We start from the raw sequence: 17,695 nt of genomic DNA, 5'->3' as shown, positions 1-17,695 counted from the left end.
GTTGAAAAAGCAGGCTCCAGATGCATGGTACTCGTAGATTCTATTCACATGCTAAGTAGTTTGAAATTGAAGATTTAAAATTGAAAAGTGTTTGAATTTGTTCTATTTAGATATTGATATGTAACGGGATGAGAGATAAGATAAAATGAGATATGATGAAATGGAAACACCTCTCTATCCAAACCAGACTACAGCTAGAGAAATTATTTTCTTCATCTTATTTTTCATCATCTCAAATGCCATGCTGATTAGCACGCGTTAAGTGATAAAACATATGAAACCACTTAAAATATGCCACATCAGCATACATGATTAAAAATGGTAAAATTTAAGATGATAAATTCGGAATTATCTTGTAGAATTTGGAATTTGAAATAAAGAACTTCACATTTCTAATAGAGTGACACTATCATATTAGTTGGTAGTAAAATAGATTATAAAATAGTTGTAGAATATAATTATTCTTATAAACATTTTGGTCGCTGAGAGAGTTATGCCTATTGCCAACAATTATTGATCTGGTTAAATTAAGGTTACAACTTGGACCATAATTTTAGGCCGATGAGACCCAAACCTTAAAACCCACCACACCACAGGTCAAAATTATAGATGCCATACTGACGGCCCACCCTTGACTAGCCATAGCTTAGTCTGCACTTAGCCCTCCGCATTGTACAAAGCACCAATATTCAATTCATTACGATCTTCTTAGAAGAAGAAGAAAATATGGCAGTCTCCACTCCTCTCAACTTGGCAATTCACTACAAACACCGGATGGTGGTCTAACAGTAATCTCTGAAACTCCGGTGCCCACACAGGACGATCTTGTTTAAGTATCTATATTATCATGCATCAAAGAGAGGTGTCACAAAAATAATCGTGGTAACCAATATAATCAGATATTAATCACTAGGCATATGCTTCGCGAGGGAAAGAAGGAAACGGGTGAGGGACTTTCTGGCAGCCATTACTGCTGCATCTGCTTCCTTTTCATTTTCCTCGGTAGTGGCCTGCCGTTCTTGAATTGAGTGAACTTTCCGGACAAGTTTGCGCAATTCCTGTCAAGAGATGCTAGCATAAGAAATATGGCGCAAAATATACAATCCCATTATCCCACTGAAAAGAGCCAACCACGTTGTAATCAAAACTGCAAAGGTGAATTCAAGTAACCTGACGGTCAAATTCAACACTCCGGATTGAATAAACCTCGTTGGTTATTTTAATGTCCTTACTGATCAGACCTTCACACCATCTGGTGGCCATGTTAATGCATTCATCAGAACCCTGGAGGCATCACTCGAGAAATAAAATGGAATAAGGCTCCAGAGACATCAATACGTTTAATAAGTTTCAAAGAATATGATATGGAACCTCTTCTTCCTCATATTCAGATTCTTCAGCTTCTTCATCATCCTCTCCAATAAGTACTGAACCAGACAATGCCTGCAGCCTACTCTGATCTCCATCTTTTGTAGCCTGTATCAACTCATCCATCAATTCAGGTTGCACTTCCCGTAGCAATTTACCTAACATAATTGAAGCATCTCTATTAGCATCACATGCATACAAACTGTTGAATTTACATAATCTCCTGCCAAACTCGCTACAAAATCCCCATCCAATACATTAAAACAAAAGCATGGGAATGCAGAATTCACTTCACTAGTTTAGGGGCATGTCAAAACACTTAAAAGCAAACAATAATTATGGATAGGTATTATCAGACAAAATATGGAAAAAGAAAAACGTATGAAGACTCGACATCTGTGAACTCCCATAAGATGGTAATGTACTGGAGTCTGGATGCTTTAGAAGTTTTAAAATTTGGAGGCACCATTCAGACATAACAAAATTTAGCATCATCATTGAACACAAAAAGTCATTGAGGCATTATACGAGACAGTGATTTTCAACCATCACCAACCGGCAACCAATAAACCATATGATCCTCAGTACAGGCACAGAGTACTTGCATCTTTGTCACACAATGACACCTCTACAATTAATGGTCTCACTTCACCTTCCTCATCCCTAATGCCTTGGAAAACTGACGCGATTAAATGTAAGCACAAAGCAGCGACGAATTATTACAACATTCTATTCTATGCCGATAAACAAGGAAAACAGTGTAAGCAGCCAATCAGCCTGATGCCACAAAAAAGTACAAGCCAATATCATAAAGGGATGAACTTGATTACCGATATAATTGAACTGCCTTCGCTTTCCTTCCCGGACATCAGGACCTAATTTCTGCGAGACCAAAAAACGAACAGTTTAGCTTCAACAAAAAACGAGACCCAAAACTACTGCACCACGTGGAAGAATGTTAACAAACTAAACACAAAAAGACAACAACTACATAAGCACCTTCACTAACATTAGAGCTTCAAACACCTCTTGGTCAAGTGAAGCCACTCTGCAATCCTCTAATGTCAGTTAAACACCTTAACACCTCACTGTTGAGATGAATATAACAATTGGCAATATGACAAAAAAACGTATATATAATGCTAGCTTTGTAACAAGGAGGCTTTAGCTGGGGCACCTGAGGATACGTTTTATTTGAGGGGTAGAGAAGGATGCGAGCTCCATGCCCCAACGGACGGCGCGCCGAGCCTGGCGCTTGAGCTGGTTTCGGCTTTTCCTTACATCAGAATCGGAGTCGCTGGCGCCGCCTTCTTCGAGGTCAGACGGTATTGGAGCATTGGGCAATCTCAAACCACGTGATCGGTGATGGACGCTCCGGTGAGCCGAAGGCACTCCGGTAAGGGAGAGACGAGGAGTGACCGCTTTTGTGACTGGTACCAAGGTTGAGTACATGAAATGATGTGGTGTTACAAAAGCGAAGAAGAGGGGGTGCAACGTCGGCCATTGCTTTAGAAGCCGTACCAGGTTGGCCATATTTCACGGTGTGTTGCTCTCCGATCTCTTGTGTGAGGTCGTCGTCACCTGACCAGTGTGCTCAAAAAAAGGAGCCGATGTGCGGCCCGGGAGTACGGGCCAGTCTGGCTAAGGAGACGAATATGATAAAGTGGAATTGAGGCCCAACCAAAATTAAAAATAAAGGTCCGATGCGTGCTCCTGAACCCTGCCGCTTTTTAGGCCAACATTTTGTTTGTAACATTCTTAATATAGGAGAAATTATATAGAGGTTATTTGCTTCGAATGAGATTGGTGGGTTTAAATAAAATATTATTTCTTTTTTTTTTTTATAATAATAATATTATTTTTAAATTTTAAAAATAAATTATTTATTATATTTTATATAAAAATTTAAAAAAATTTTAATAATAAGATAAGATGAGTTGAAAGTGTTTTGCAATCTAAACTACCTTTTAGTTAGTTAGTACTAAATTATCGATAAAAATAGATAGATTTAATTATTTATATTTACTCAAATTCAGAATTTATATATTGATAATATATGAAATTATCACTTGTCTCAAAATATTAAACTTATAAAAAGATATAGACTTAATTATTTATATTTAAGTAATGTTATATACAGGCAATTTTACATATTTTCTGCATACTTCATTGATGTGATTGGCTGCATCAATTTTTTTAATACATAATTAATTTTTTTAATCACATCAATAGAATGCAAAATAGTACGTAAAAGTGACTACACATAGAATTTTTATTTATTATATTTATCTTAAGAATTAGGAGGATACATCTTATACACTGTTCATATATCAGAGTTTAATTTACAGAAAAAAAAATTTTAATTTTTTCCGAATTAAATCTTATCATATAATCTATGTCGTGAGTAATCTCTACACTTGCTTGCAGATTAAAGTATTTTGTGTATATATATATATATATATATATATTTAGTTGGTTGGTGTCAAATTTCCGGTAGGTATATTCATTTGCATGGAAGGAAATAATTACATAATAAGGATAATCAACTACCAAGGACAGTAGAAGTAGAACTTTGTATATGAAGAATGCTGAGCACTGAAACCAACTCAACACTTTTATAATATATTTTATAATTATGTTTTAAAATAAAGATATTTTTATAAAAATATATTCATCAGTTTAAAATATAACTATATAAAATATTATGAAAAGAATAATTTGAAAGGCGACATTTCTATTGCTTACCCGTAGCTAGTCAAGTCTACGACTTCTCGTTTTGATTTGGTAAAATTCTTGGAAAACAATTTTCCTAAAAATTTCATCAAATATGGGATTAAACAACACTTTTTCCAACCGTGCATATTGTTTTGTTAGACGATTGTTTAAAATATCTTGCCATTTTTTTTTTAATTTAAAAGATAATTTTTAAAATTCGAATCTTACAAAATAAAATATGTCATTATATATGGTTTAAAAGCATTGAAATAAGAAATTTTATAGGAAAATCTTACACCACATACATTCACCTGATTAACATTTGATTTGTTACTTTTTTTTTTTCTTTTATATTAATACTTAAACACGTGTGTATATATATAGAATGACAAAAATGATAAATCACATATTGATTTGACAGAAGTATGGTGTAAGACTTTCTTATAGTATTTCTCTATTGAATTAGCACTCGAAGGGGCCGAATATTTTTAGACTAGAATAAATAGTTCAATTGAAATTGTTTAGGAATACCGTCAACAAATTGATACAATAAATAATAAAGTGAATAAAAATATTAAAAAAAATCGAAATCTTTTGTTCCAATAATTTTGAGAATTTTATGTATAAGCTTTTTATACGTTGCAATTAAAAGAAAGAATTGTATATGAATAATAATAATAAAAAAAAATAGTTATAAGTGAAGGATAAGGATAAACTAAGCTTTGAATTTTCTAAATAATATATAATAGTAAATTATGTTAAAAGGTTTTAAGTAGTACATGAATTACAAACTGTGTAGGTAGCTACCCAGCCAAACGTGATTTCTTTTCATTAAATATATTTCATTCAGAATTATAAAGATTATAAAAATTTTAAGTATCTAGAATTATTAAAAAAAAAAAACAAAAAGAGATAATTATAAGAGAAGGATAAACTAAACTTTGGATTTTCTAATTAATGTACAATAGTAAATCATATTAAATTATTTTAAGTAGCTCATGAATTACATACTGTATAGCTAGCTATCCATCCAAAAGTAAATTTTTTTCATTAAATATATTTCATTCAAATAATTATAAATTTTAAAAGTGAAATAATATAATATTAAATTATATATATTTTTTTAAAATTACATACAATAGAAAAAATTACTCAAGACCAAAGGCAAAAGCTAATTTAATAATGACAAAAAGGGCCCACTTAAGAAATTAGGGATAATATTATAAACTTATACAAGTAAAATTGTGAAAAACTAGAAAGGATGCATCCAAGAAAAATTTTCGTCGGAGCCTTGGGGACCCTTGGCTTTGTCCTGATTACATGTAATTATAATTTTATGTATAATATTATTCATATTGAAAAAAAAAAAATCCATTTTGTCAGTTTAGTTTTTAATTTAAAATTTGAATATAAAATTTATAATTTTTATATATTAATAACTGACACGTGGGCATGAATTATTAGACGAATAAAACTTGTGAGTATAAATTTATTTTATGTATATTTTGGGCACACGGACGGAAAGATAGGGCTTGGGCGTTGGCGTATCCCCCATCGGAACGGAAGAATAAGACGTGTTGAAGTGGCTTCTACAAGTAGTCGAACCGAATTCAGGTTGAAGGCATGATCCTTCAGGCAGTAAACGGGATGTGATGAGTGGTTGGTTCTCGCAAAAAGGATGCGAGATGTGTGTTCGCTCCAACCCTGGTTGCGACACTCGGGCACTCCCCATCTTGACCAATCTGATCCCTATCTTGAAGTTTACTCCCCCGCCGCCAAAGAAAAAATTAAATAAAAAATAATAATAATAGTAATAGTATGAAGAGATAGAAACGCCTGAAATGGAATATAATCAAGAAGAGGATTGCTACATATAACAAGAAATTATATATAAATAAATCTATAAATTAGATCTATTAAATTTATTTTATAATAAAAGTAATTTTACAATCTGATATATCACATTAAGCTGATCTATTAAATTTATTTTATAATAAAAATAACTTTATAATCTGACGTATCACATCAAGCCACGTCAATTTATGTGTTTATTTTTGTATAATCCCTTTTTCTAAAGTATTAACTCCGGTCCCTCTCTTCTTGCCAGTAAATTTTTGACTATTGCTGATTCCAGGGACCATCATATTTGCAATGCCAATCACCTTATCTAACTAATTTCTATCTTCCTGACAAAGCTGAAGTCCATGTCATGTTTTAGAACTGCAGTTCATGGATAGGAAATGCTGCATCTTGGAGTGAAATCAAGTGCCTTACGATTTGGAGATCGTAAGGGTAGAGACTTGAAAGCATGATCTCTATGTCTTGTTAAACTGTTCACACGGTGGAGCAAGGTCACCAATTTCAGGATGTATTGATCTGTCTTCTCCTTATCTGCATAATATAGCGTCTGGATACGGATCGGGTTATTAATGGCTGTGCTTGATTTCTTTCCGAACTCAGTACTGTTTAATGGAAACAAAACAAACACTACTAAGTATCATTCTAGGGAATCAAGCATCTTGTCATTCAGTAAATATTGCGCACACAGATACACTGTTTTTTTTTTTTTTAATTTCTTGCTGACCTAGTCCTTGCCCATTCTCCAACCCAGCGAAAATGCTGTGCCCTGTCACCAACAACAACAAAAGAAAAATAAGTGATATTTGTAAAGGAAAGAGTACAGTGACATTACTCAAAATCCAGAAAAGAAACGAAGAAAAGTGAAAGACATTCATTCCCATTTGTGCAAGAACTTAAACAGTAGTACGTGGAGATTAGACACGGTATAACCTACTTAATGGTATTTGTGGCAAGTGGAACAAGCCACGTTAGAATCTTTTCCACTTCATGTTTGACCTGAATAATTGAAAGCTGTACGAAAACAGAATGTGAATAAATTAAGAATGGCAGTTATATGTCCATATGCAGACAATGACACGTGACAAGAGAAAGAAACCTTTGGGCTAAATCTGCATGGAGCAAAAATATGAATAAGTAGAGTACAAGAATGAGCAAGGGTTTAACTATTCTTCAGAGAACATACCCGTTCGGTACGTTCGGTGGGATCAAGATTTCTGGAACGTAAAGCCATCTTAACACTGGTGGGCAATGCCCTATATAATTGGTCCCTCAAATTTGGGGGAATGGCGGATGGGCGAATCGCCTGTTAACATAAAGATTTCCGATATTAGGCAAAAATATACCAATTATATGAACATGCCATTGCAGAGAAGGAGATTTATACTTACAATTATATTTATCTGACTGATAATGTTAGCATAGTGAAATGCAAGACCAGTTTCACCAAGTCTTGGAGAACCCTTACTATGCTCCATGCAAACCAATGTTATACCTGCCATGAATTGGAAAACCCCAGAAGAATTAACTAGAAAATCATTTGAAGCACATAAATCCAAAGCCAACAACTCAAAAACCATGTCCAAATGACTTGCACTTGACCAGATGGAAATAAATATTGAATGGAAGCAAATCTGGGAACAATTCCCTATTGCATTGACACGATAAATCCATGCAGTGAGAAAGGATCGATGCATAGAAATTTTAGTAAGACCAGGGCATCTGTAGTTACAAAAAGACAAAAGGCCGAGATGAGATTCTACGCTATATTTTCTGGGTGAGTAAGATTTTGCAATGGAAAATAGGATCGTTTTTTCTTTTACACAAGCTTTCATTTTTGGCCAGAAAAACCTGAAATTACTGAGATTCAAGGGAAGGTAGAGGAACTTTGGAAGTATTAGTTCATACTCGGTGGTATGGAACTTTTATATCAAACAGATTTCTATATCCTCCATAAATGGTCCTCCTAGAACTCACCACTTCCATACCCAGATGAGATGCCATGTGTTTGACTGGGTAATCACGCAAATGATAACCTTACTAGTCCTATGGAGCAAGGAAAAGAAAAGAAAATTATGAACACATGCATTATCACATTTATGAGGGGATTAATTGAAATGTTCAGTTCATACCATTATTTCCAAAAGCTTCCCGTATAGCTTTATGTATACAAGTGCTAAAATCCAAAAGCTTCTTCACAATCTGCAATGAGCAGAATAATTTGAAACAGAAGAATAAGTAACTTCACCGAGAGAAATAATAATTCTACCGTGTTCTGTGGAGGGTAAGACTAATTATTTAGACACCATGCTCAGTATCCGAGTATCTCTTCAGATAATGACATGTTCATAGATATATACCTCTTCAAAATTTCTAGACCAAAGAGATTTCTTTTTCAAACTCTTTACAAGCTTTCTTTGTTCTTTGAGCTCAGAGCCAAAAGCTGTGAGATAATTTCCTACAATTACAAACAGAATGCCCAGTTAATGAAATACTGCTCTGCTGTTGTTGACAGGCTTCTGGAAGAAACTAGACGCAATAAACAATCAAAAGCTAGAATTTTGAAAACCTTTTCAAAATTAATCCATGAACAAAATAATGGTAGCACAAATAAAAATCAGTAAGAATTTGAAAAATCTTTTTAAAATTAAATCCATAAGTATATTATCTACTAAAGAGGACGTTGATGAAATAGAAGCCAAAAAAACAAAAAACAAAATGCATGCTCGTAAATTATGAAGAAACAGAAGTCCCACAAAGCATGACAGAAGGTAGAAAACGAAAGGTAAGTACTGATACTGAAGAGAAGTTTTTTCGTCAGTCATTTAAAAGGTAAATCCTTAGCAAATAATAACACTAGTATATTACTTGGTGGATACTAATTTTGCCTGATTTCAAAGGATTTTATCTTCTATCAAGGCAGTATTTGCCATCAATGATATATGATTACTGATATGTGAAGAAGGGTATATTTTTCCTATAGCATATGAACCTATTGGTTTGCATGTATTAGACAGATACAAACTTCCACATAATATGACAGATATATCTAAGAAATCTATGGTAAGTGGAAAATTTTTTTATGCCTAACCTTGTCGAGAGAGATTTAGGGACTCCATTTCCTTCAGCTGTCGATTATAATCTTGTTCAAATCTTTCATAAGCATACATCTCATGGTATAATTCCTACATAAGAGAAACAAGTTAGCATCTTAGAGCGAGACATGTTAGTCATAACGCAAGATATGAATTCCAATTTCAAGGGCAGATGGATGAAATGACAAATGTATATAACGAAGGAAAAATTACTAGTATGGTTAAAAAACTGCAGTGTATACTTCAAAAACTGTTTATCATGCAACCTTTGTGAAGGATGATCAAATGCTGCCGACAAATTTGCACAATCGGTAGTACTTCTCCAACTAGCAGCACATATAAATGCCAAGTTTTGAATTAACTTACAGAAGTGTGTCGAGACAGCATAGTCAACTCCCGAACTGTCTTGTCTGCATCAACTTTAAGTTGTTTGTGGCTTGGACCATCAGAATCTAATCTGAAGTATTTCAACCAGTTCAAGAATTATATTTGCATTTTCAGCAAACTATACTGAATTTTATAACGGCAACTTACTTGGAAAAGTAAGGACCCAGATTGTGCCACTGTGGGTCTTTGCACAGATCTCCAAATCTAATTACTCCCCGCAAGAAAACTTCATACTCCAGCCTAGAAATGCCCCCAAGGTTAAAACAAGGAAAACGAAATTAAAAAAGATGAAAGAAACAAAACAAGTTATCATTAAATCGTAGCAAACTAGACATAAAGAAGCACAATCATAGCAAAAGCAAACTATTTTATCTAACAAGTAATAACCTTGTGTCAGCAGTAGCAAAACTTAGTAAGTCCTTTGTATCTGTGGAAACTAATTGTTCTACCCCTGAATGTAAAATCTCTTTTCTCAGGACCTGGATATTTTCTTCAGCAAGAGATTGTAACAAGTTTGCACCTTTGGCGATTGTAATACCTACTTCAAATGCCAATATGGATATTTTCCTCCCACTACGGAGTCTCTTTTTAAAACTCTGCAAAAGCATTAGATAAGTGACAGTCCATCAATAGCATGAACAATATGAACATTCTCATTCTCGAATAACCATCTGAAAACTTGTATCACCAATCTAAGCATAGAAACATTATTGAGTCCAGAATATCTATGATATAAAAATTTAGACTTCAATACAAGCTTCAATCCTTTTTTCCTAGATTGAGCAAGGAAGAAACCAATTCCAAAATTTTTACATGGTATCAAAGTAGAGGTCCTGAGTTCGAATCCTAACTTTACACTCTACCATATTTAATAAAATGTTCCACGTGTTAGGTCCACTCATTGAATGGGAGTTTGGTCTACACGTGAGGGGAAGTATTAAGTTATAAAATAAATAATAAAATCTATCCCTTTCTATCATCTTAAACTTTTGGGATAAATAGTAATTTCACAGACATAATATGATGAGTCCTCTCGTTTGTGTTTATTGAAACAAATAGTCCTGTTCCAATGACTTCAATAACAGATCACCATTGGAAACATGAAGCTCCCAATACCGTAACTTGAACCAAGATGATAGCTGGAGCTTTTGTCCTTTTGCAATGAAATTGGACAAGAAGATTCATTTAGCAATTAGCATCTTTAATTCGGTATGCCGGCGTCGATGCTCTCGAATGATCAATTTGACATGACTTTTTCCTACTGACTACTATGCAACTATCTTATACCTCTTTGCTATGCACATACAGTTCTATTGAAATTCTCCACTAAAAGACTGCGATTAATGTAACAATTTCTCTTGCCGTAATTATCAAAACCGATGCAGATACCAACCAACTACGAGCTTTCCTCTAATTTCAAAGAAAATAAGCTGCTAATTATTGCATTATGCATTTATTATAACTACCCCGAAACCAATTATCTTTTTTTTCATACTAACATTGAAATCAACAACCATAATCAATTTAGCAGTCGTCGAACGAACCTGGCCTGCCCAAATTGGCTGCTTTGGCTTCGACCAAGGCGGCGTGGTAGTCGGTGACGTTGACGATGTCGGCGTCGAAGCCATTGTCAAAACAGACTTTCCTCTCGTTTTCCCGGCATCATCTGCATGAGAAGCCAAATCACAACCCCCTTTAGGCTCACTGGAGCTCTTTATATCGACTTTCTCAGAAAAAATCTCTGGAACTTCATCATTGAACTTCTTCACCCCGCCGGAGCACACCGCTCCCATTGTTCGATCTCCCCCCAAAAAATCTTGCAACTTTTTATGTGTTGCACAATTTTGATCAAGTTAATTTATTCAACACCCAAAGAAACCGCATCGACGAAAAAGAAAGTAGACATTAATCAACTGAGACTAATGCAACAGTTCGGCCAAGCCGTTCTCTATATTTTTTCTGAAGAAGTCAACAGAACGACACTGTCGACTCAGAGTACCGATTCCAAATAATTGGAAGAGGAAGAGGGAGATTTTCTGATTAGCTACAGTGAATGATTAAAGATCGAGAAAAGAGGGAAGTGATTCATGGCTTTGACTGCCTTATATAGACTCACGAAAAAGAAAAAAACAAACAAAATAAAAGCTCCATGCGAAGGGCAAACTCAAAGTTCAAATCCGGCACAGCACTTGCCATGCCACGTCCATTCCATCAAGCAATCGTCGACTCATCCATGCATGCGCGCATGATCAACGATTGGTTAAAATATATATAGAACTTTACTGAGATCCATTGACTTTAACACAATTTGGGTTTTTGAAATATTAAACATAATTGTAAAATAAAAAGTCAAACGTCTTAAATGTCGAGAAATTTCCAATTCTCTCTTTAAGTTTTTTGTCTCAGGTGAGAAATACATATTGTTTTTAGATGTATCTAAGAAATAGAAAAGCTTTGTCCGGAACATGACCGAATAACTTCTTTAATGTTCTTCCCAAGGAATATGCCCAGTTTAAAAGTTTTTAAATTCCGTTGTTTATTGTATAGCGTGTTGCTGGACTATTAAATTAAGCAATGCATGTTAATTAAAATCTTGTAATGGAACTAATAGTTAGTCCTGTAACAAATTATAAAATAATTGTAACAAATTATAAAATAATTGGGTCTACGGCTCTTGATTCAACATCTGATTTTCTTACTTTGTAGATTGATTGGTTAGAGGAAAATTATCAGGCATTCCTCAAATATGATAACGTGACGTGATGCAATTGTCTTATATATTGTTGATTCATGAAAAATCACACAATAGATTAGAAAATGAGAAAAAGTCATTTCCGACCGACCTTGATTAGTGTGGTCTAATACCTCTAAAAGTGGTCTGGTGCGGCAGTACGGTGTTAATGCATATATATTCATGGAAGTATATAGAAAACAAATACAGGGAAAGTAAAGAGATTGAGATGTAGAGATTTAATAGCGGTTCGACATAATACCTATATCCATAGGCGTTTGGGGAGAAGAAATACATTATAATATACTTGTTTATAGAAGAAATATATTATAATATACTTGTTTATAATTTCTCATTTCTCATTATACAATAGAAGCTAAAAATCTACTTGCTAAATAAGATATTCTCGATGGAGCTCCCCTTCTAGAGGCTGGAGAAGAAGTCAAATCCCCAAATCATCTAGAAGCTTGCTTTTTGTTTGACCATTTTCTCACGTGCATCTTGATAGCGGTGAGGGACGTTCGCTTTGCGTGTTTGACTACCATTCATTTTTCAGTTTCTTCTGACACCCCCTTCCCCCTTTACCACCTGACACCTTCACTCCCTCGTCCCTTTTCGTCCCCCATTTCTTGCTTCTCTCGTCTTCTAGTGATGGCCTGGATCTAGTCTTAAACTTGAATATTTTATCATCTTCACATATAATAAAAATTGTTTATATAAGTATTAATTTTAATTGACGTGATATTTTATGATAAGAAGAGATTAATACCGTGTATCCCTACTCCCATAATACCTAATAATTACTAAGAAATAATTTTTCATTGAGTATATAATATTAAATAGTGAAAAAGATACTATTTATTTATCTCAATTAATCTTGTTCATCCATTTACATAAAAGGATATGTCTAATGATTTTTCACTGGATAAAATCTAAGCTTGGTTAAAAAATTATGATCAGAGTCAATCTAGTGATTTTATATATAATTGCTGTAAAAGAAATAAAACAAACAAACATTAATTAAATGTTTTATTAGTGGAAAAAAATTACGCATAATTAGATAATATAGGGTATGGTATATCTACCTTGGTAAAAAGGGCCATCTCATTCATATATTTTTTGTTTGTTTTCTGCCAATTTAACTCACGCACAATCTGGGTATTCGTGCTGTTCTTGGGCTCTGGATGCCGACGCCTAGGGTGGGTGTGCTGTTGGGCTCGTGACAGTGCTTGGTTTTTGTTGTTTTGGTGTTTGTTATTTGTTTTGTAGTGTAATTTTATGTAGTTTTATTAGTAATATTTTAGGAATAGGCTTTTAGACTCAGTGTCCAAAGCAGTATTGTCCCTTACTCCACCTCCTTAGGAGGATGGAGGGGCTGGTCATTCTGTTTTATACAGAGTGCTCTCTCTTCGGAGATGTTGTCACTTGGTGTGCGGGGATGCTCCAGAACCGATGCGTAAGTTGGCTTATAGTCTGATTTTTCCTATATTAATAAGTCACATTTGTAATTTCGGTATGATGAATGAATTCACATTTTCAAAAAAAAAAATCTCATGTGCAAACATTATTCAATGTGGATTTTCATTGTTTATGAAACTTGAAAAAATAAAAAACAAATATTTACCTCAATTCTAGAATGTGTAGTTCCACGGTATCCTCTTTAAAAAAAAAAAAGTGGGATGACCATTAAAAAAATAATTTTTCTATATGAATCTTATATTTATTTATTTATTTTTAAATTAATACACAAAAATTATGTATTCCAAAACTATAAATATCATTTCTCTTTCTTATAAGATATTAAAAATGCAAAGATTATAGTTTTAGACATTCTTAATAAAAAAAGAATAAATATTATTAACATCATTGATCGTGACGTTGTCTGTTATTATGCAAACATTATCTACCTTCCTCATTAACTTATTAAAAATTAAAAGTATTGTATTTATTACAATATATATATATATATATTAAATCTACTACAAATAGACATAGTTTAAACTTTAAAATATTTCCAAACTTCAGTTGGCCAATTAAGATGTAGGACTATCAAGTATTTCTCAAGTTTAGTCTATACATGAAATAAGAGAAAAATAATTTGCGTAAATTCAGGGCGTGCAAGTCAATTAAAGAAAAAGAGAACTGGTAATCGTGTCTTTATCTTATCTGTGTGGTGTTTTTGTTTGAAAACCATTATTTTAAGGAAAAAACTCAATTTTTTGTTAGATTTTTTTCGTTCAATCTAAACATCTTTAAATATCTATAGAGGCAATACTCATTGGTGGAACCTTTCTAAGGTTAGATCTCTTTTCAATCTAAGATTATAGAGTCAATATTGAGGTTGCATCCAAGTTATTCGGATGAGGCTTACAAGTGGATATGGGAGCATGAGAAAAGTGACATTTTTAGTGTAAAAAATACTTACAGGTTTTTTAAGTCACTTGCTTCGGAGAATGTGAGGGAAACATCATATAAGGCATCCATAAAGAAATTTTGGAATGGTTTATGAAAATTAAAATTTCCTTATTAAGTTAAAATTTTTGCTTGAAGAGCATGCAAAGAGATAGATACTTTCCACTAAGGCTAATCTTATCAGTAAAAGGATAAATGTAGATGAGGCCTGCTGTTTTTGTAACTACAATATGGAAGACTTAGCTCATGCATTATTTTCTTGTCCTTCCATTCATTAATACTAGTCGAGAAAGTTTCCTACCTTGCAACATTTGAATCAATTTACTTTTTTCATGGCCACTGCAATGCATGTATTTTTAGAAGGATCATCAGAGGACTTATCTAACTTTGTTCTTATGACTTGGGATTTTTGGCATAGGAGAAACAAGATGATCAATGAGCAAATCAATTTACCACCTCTGCAAGTAATAGAGTTTGCTTTTTCAAATAAGGTCATGCAGGTTTTTGAGTTGCAACAACCTGTTAACTCCAAAAAAGTGAATTATAGATAGTCTCCTACACCAACTCATTGGTTTAAACTCAATTGTGAGGGTGTCTTATTTTTTCTCTGACCATAATAAAACTAGTATTGGTGCAATTCTTAAAGATTCCTATATTTCTGTTGTCATGGCACTACGTAGAGGGGAAGAAGAATTTCTTGAACTAGAAATTGTGGAAGATATTGTTGTTTTGAGGGGAATGCAATTTTGTCTAAACATTGACATCCAAAACCTTATGATTGAAAGTGATTGCAAGCATTTGATTGATGAAGCTAATCGTGAAACAGATTATTTTACAATTATGAAAACTGTTATTTCTGAAATCAAACAATTAATACATGGCTTTAGGAATTGCAAGATACAACATGGTGGTAGACTTTTTAATGCTACTGCTCATCATTCGGCTTGACATGCATGGACAAATTCACAAATGCATATGTGGTGGCACTTTATTCCTGCTTTTATTGAATATGTTATTTATATTGAGCAGTTATCTTGTACTCATATTTGAGGTCTTTAGTACCTCTTTACAATAAAGTTGAAACTTTCTATCAAAAATTTTTAAAAAATAAAAATATCTACAAATGATATTAATTTAATCATTTATATCATTTGCTATTATTTTAAAAAAACAATTTTAACAAAAACAAAAAGTGCATATTTACTATTTTTCTCCAAACAACTATTAGAGGTTATTTGGATAGTGAGATGAGATGAGATAGTTTTAGATTAAACTTAAAAATTGAATGAAATATTGTTAGAATATTATTTTTTAATATTATTATTATTTTAAGATTTGAAAAAAATTAAATTTTATGTTGTTTGGATTGAAAAACACGTTCAACCAATCTCATATCATCATTACAAATTTTCACATAAAATATAATAAACAAATCAAATATTTTCAAATTCTAAAATAATAATAATATTAAAAAAATAATATTTTATTAACTTTCATCTAAAACCATCTTATCTCATTTCATTATCCCAACATCTCAATGGACTCCAACTAGTTCTCTATCTCAAATTTAAAATATATATATATATATATATATACAAAACTTTTTCTAAACAATGTAAACATATTATTTGAAAGGAACATGCTTGCTATCAGTGTACCGATCAGTGTTTTTTTAAGTATTTGAATGTGTTTATTTTTTAGTATTTAAAAAAATATATACAGAAATGATTTTAAAAATATAAACAACACCTTTAGGTACCGATCATTCGGTGCATGTAGTACCACCCTATTTAATCTTTTTTTAACAATTCGATCTCTCTTCAATTCAAACATTTAACAATCCCTTTATGCGCACGTGAGATTTGTTTTGATCATCCTTAAAGTTTTATGGTAATTTTAAAGAGTTTTTTCAAAATATTAATGACAAATTTTAAGTTAAATGGTATAACTTTATATCTCTCCTAATGATAAAAAAACTATTTAATTTAAAAAAATAACGAATATAATTTTTATGAATTATTTGCATGAGCTATTACTAAATAATTGTTAAAAAACATGCAACTTTTTCTTTGGTGATAATAATATTTAAAATAAATAAATAAATCGATCAAACTCCCAGATAAACTAAATTTTTTCTTTATTTTATTAAAAAAAAATGGGTAAAATGATTGAAAGTTTCAAATGGATGTCTATTATATTGAGTTGGTAATGTTCACCCTGACGTTTGACTGACGTCGATGAGAAAATCTTGCATCCATACACTTTAATATTTGTTTTTGTTATTAATATGATACACAATATCAGGGACAGTAGACGTGTCTCGGTGAACATGATGATTAGGACTGTTCATCCGAGTTCCAACCCGAGAATCCGAGTACAATCGGGCCGCAACCCAGATCTCAAATCCGGGCTGGAACCCGGCCCAGGTTAAGCCGGGTCAGATCCGGTCCGGAACCCGGATGTATCCAGGTTTTAAAAAAAAAAACCGGATTCCGGGTTGAACCCGGTTTTTTTTTTTTTTTTTTTTTTTTTAAAGTCTGTATGTTATTATTGATTTTGCAGAAAAATATTTTTATAAAAAATCCTATATTTTATTACAACTTTTTCAACAAATAATGTTGAAAAGCAAAAAATTTTTGTTATATAAAACTCTATATTTATCATTGTCCATAATGATTAAAAATATCAAAATGAAAAACTAGATTTATGTTAAGAATAGCTAAGGCTATAAACAACTAATGAACTTTATAACTAAATGCATGTAAAAAAAAAAAGAAAAATCCACTACATATTACATTGTCTGAACAAATTTCCTTCCAATTCCTTTTTTCCAATTCCTTCCAAATACAATTATCATATATTTCTAAGACTCTTTGAATTGGAGAACCAGCTTCCAAGTAACAAAGAGCTACATGCCACCAATTATGTGTCAGCCTGGAGATGAAAGATTATTAGGACCTCCAAGAAAGTGAGAAAGAGATTAAATTCATGTAAAGTATTATGCAGAAAAATTAATATGCATACATAAATGAAGAACAAGAACTCCAAGAAGATGAGCATCCTTCCATGAACTGTACTGCTTCTTCAAACCGGCACTCATACTGTAGAACATGGCACAACTGCATAAAAT

General features: G+C 32.7%; 2 protein-coding genes and 1 non-coding gene across 3 annotated transcripts; 1 reads left to right on the top strand and 2 right to left on the bottom strand.

Moving 5' to 3' along the window:
* Positions 1–414: 414 nt before the first annotated feature.
* On the bottom strand, positions 415–3,046 carry LOC122317957. Its single transcript, XM_043135046.1, has 6 exons — positions 2,546–3,046; positions 2,368–2,416; positions 2,199–2,250; positions 1,372–1,526; positions 1,171–1,284; positions 415–1,058 (listed from the first exon to the last, which is right to left on the bottom strand). The coding sequence occupies exons 1-6, from the start codon at positions 2,899–2,901 to the stop codon at positions 903–905; spliced, it is 882 nt and encodes a 293-aa protein (XP_042990980.1). The 5' UTR covers positions 2,902–3,046; the 3' UTR covers positions 415–902.
* Positions 3,047–5,727: 2,681 nt separating this feature from the next.
* LOC122274875 lies at positions 5,728–5,833 on the top strand. The gene has a single exon (XR_006228414.1). It is a non-coding gene; the product is annotated as a small nucleolar RNA Z279/snoR105/snoR108 (small nucleolar RNA).
* Positions 5,834–6,073: 240 nt separating this feature from the next.
* Positions 6,074–11,215, bottom strand: LOC122274347 (protein PSK SIMULATOR 2-like). The gene is made up of 12 exons (XM_043083394.1): positions 10,967–11,215; positions 9,810–10,018; positions 9,570–9,662; positions 9,402–9,492; positions 9,032–9,125; positions 8,301–8,398; positions 8,073–8,142; positions 7,332–7,435; positions 7,127–7,246; positions 6,878–6,954; positions 6,668–6,709; positions 6,074–6,545 (listed from the first exon to the last, which is right to left on the bottom strand). The coding sequence occupies exons 1-12, from the start codon at positions 11,213–11,215 to the stop codon at positions 6,311–6,313; spliced, it is 1,482 nt and encodes a 493-aa protein (XP_042939328.1). The 3' UTR covers positions 6,074–6,310.
* Between the last annotated feature and the right edge of the window lie 6,480 nt (positions 11,216–17,695).

The sequence above is a fragment of the Carya illinoinensis genome, chromosome 8 (genome assembly GCF_018687715.1).
Source record: "Carya illinoinensis cultivar Pawnee chromosome 8, C.illinoinensisPawnee_v1, whole genome shotgun sequence".
Classification (NCBI taxonomy): Eukaryota; Viridiplantae; Streptophyta; class Magnoliopsida; order Fagales; family Juglandaceae; genus Carya; species Carya illinoinensis.
Note: the sequence above shows the minus strand (reverse complement) of the source record. Positions and strands in the feature narration are given on the sequence as shown.

Bases quoted from the DNA above. Each gene is read 5' to 3' on its own strand.
- LOC122317957 (XM_043135046.1), bottom strand. From the start codon at position 2,901: ATGGCCAACCTGGTACGGCTTCTAAAGCAATGGCCGACGTTGCACCCC. The intron at 2,417-2,545 runs GTGCCCCAGCTA...AGAGGATTGCAG, and splicing joins CAAATAAAACGTATCCTCAG to AGTGGCTTCACTTGACCAAG. The intron at 1,527-2,198 runs GTAATCAAGTTC...CAATTATGTTAG, and splicing joins AAGGCAGTTCAATTATATCG to GTAAATTGCTACGGGAAGTG.
- LOC122274347 (XM_043083394.1), bottom strand. From the start codon at position 11,215: ATGGGAGCGGTGTGCTCCGGCGGGGTGAAGAAGTTCAATGATGAAGTT. The intron at 9,663-9,809 runs GTTATTACTTGT...GGGCATTTCTAG, and splicing joins TTTGCTACTGCTGACACAAG to GCTGGAGTATGAAGTTTTCT. The intron at 9,126-9,401 runs GTAAGTTAATTC...TCTCTTATGTAG, and splicing joins TGCTGTCTCGACACACTTCT to GAATTATACCATGAGATGTA.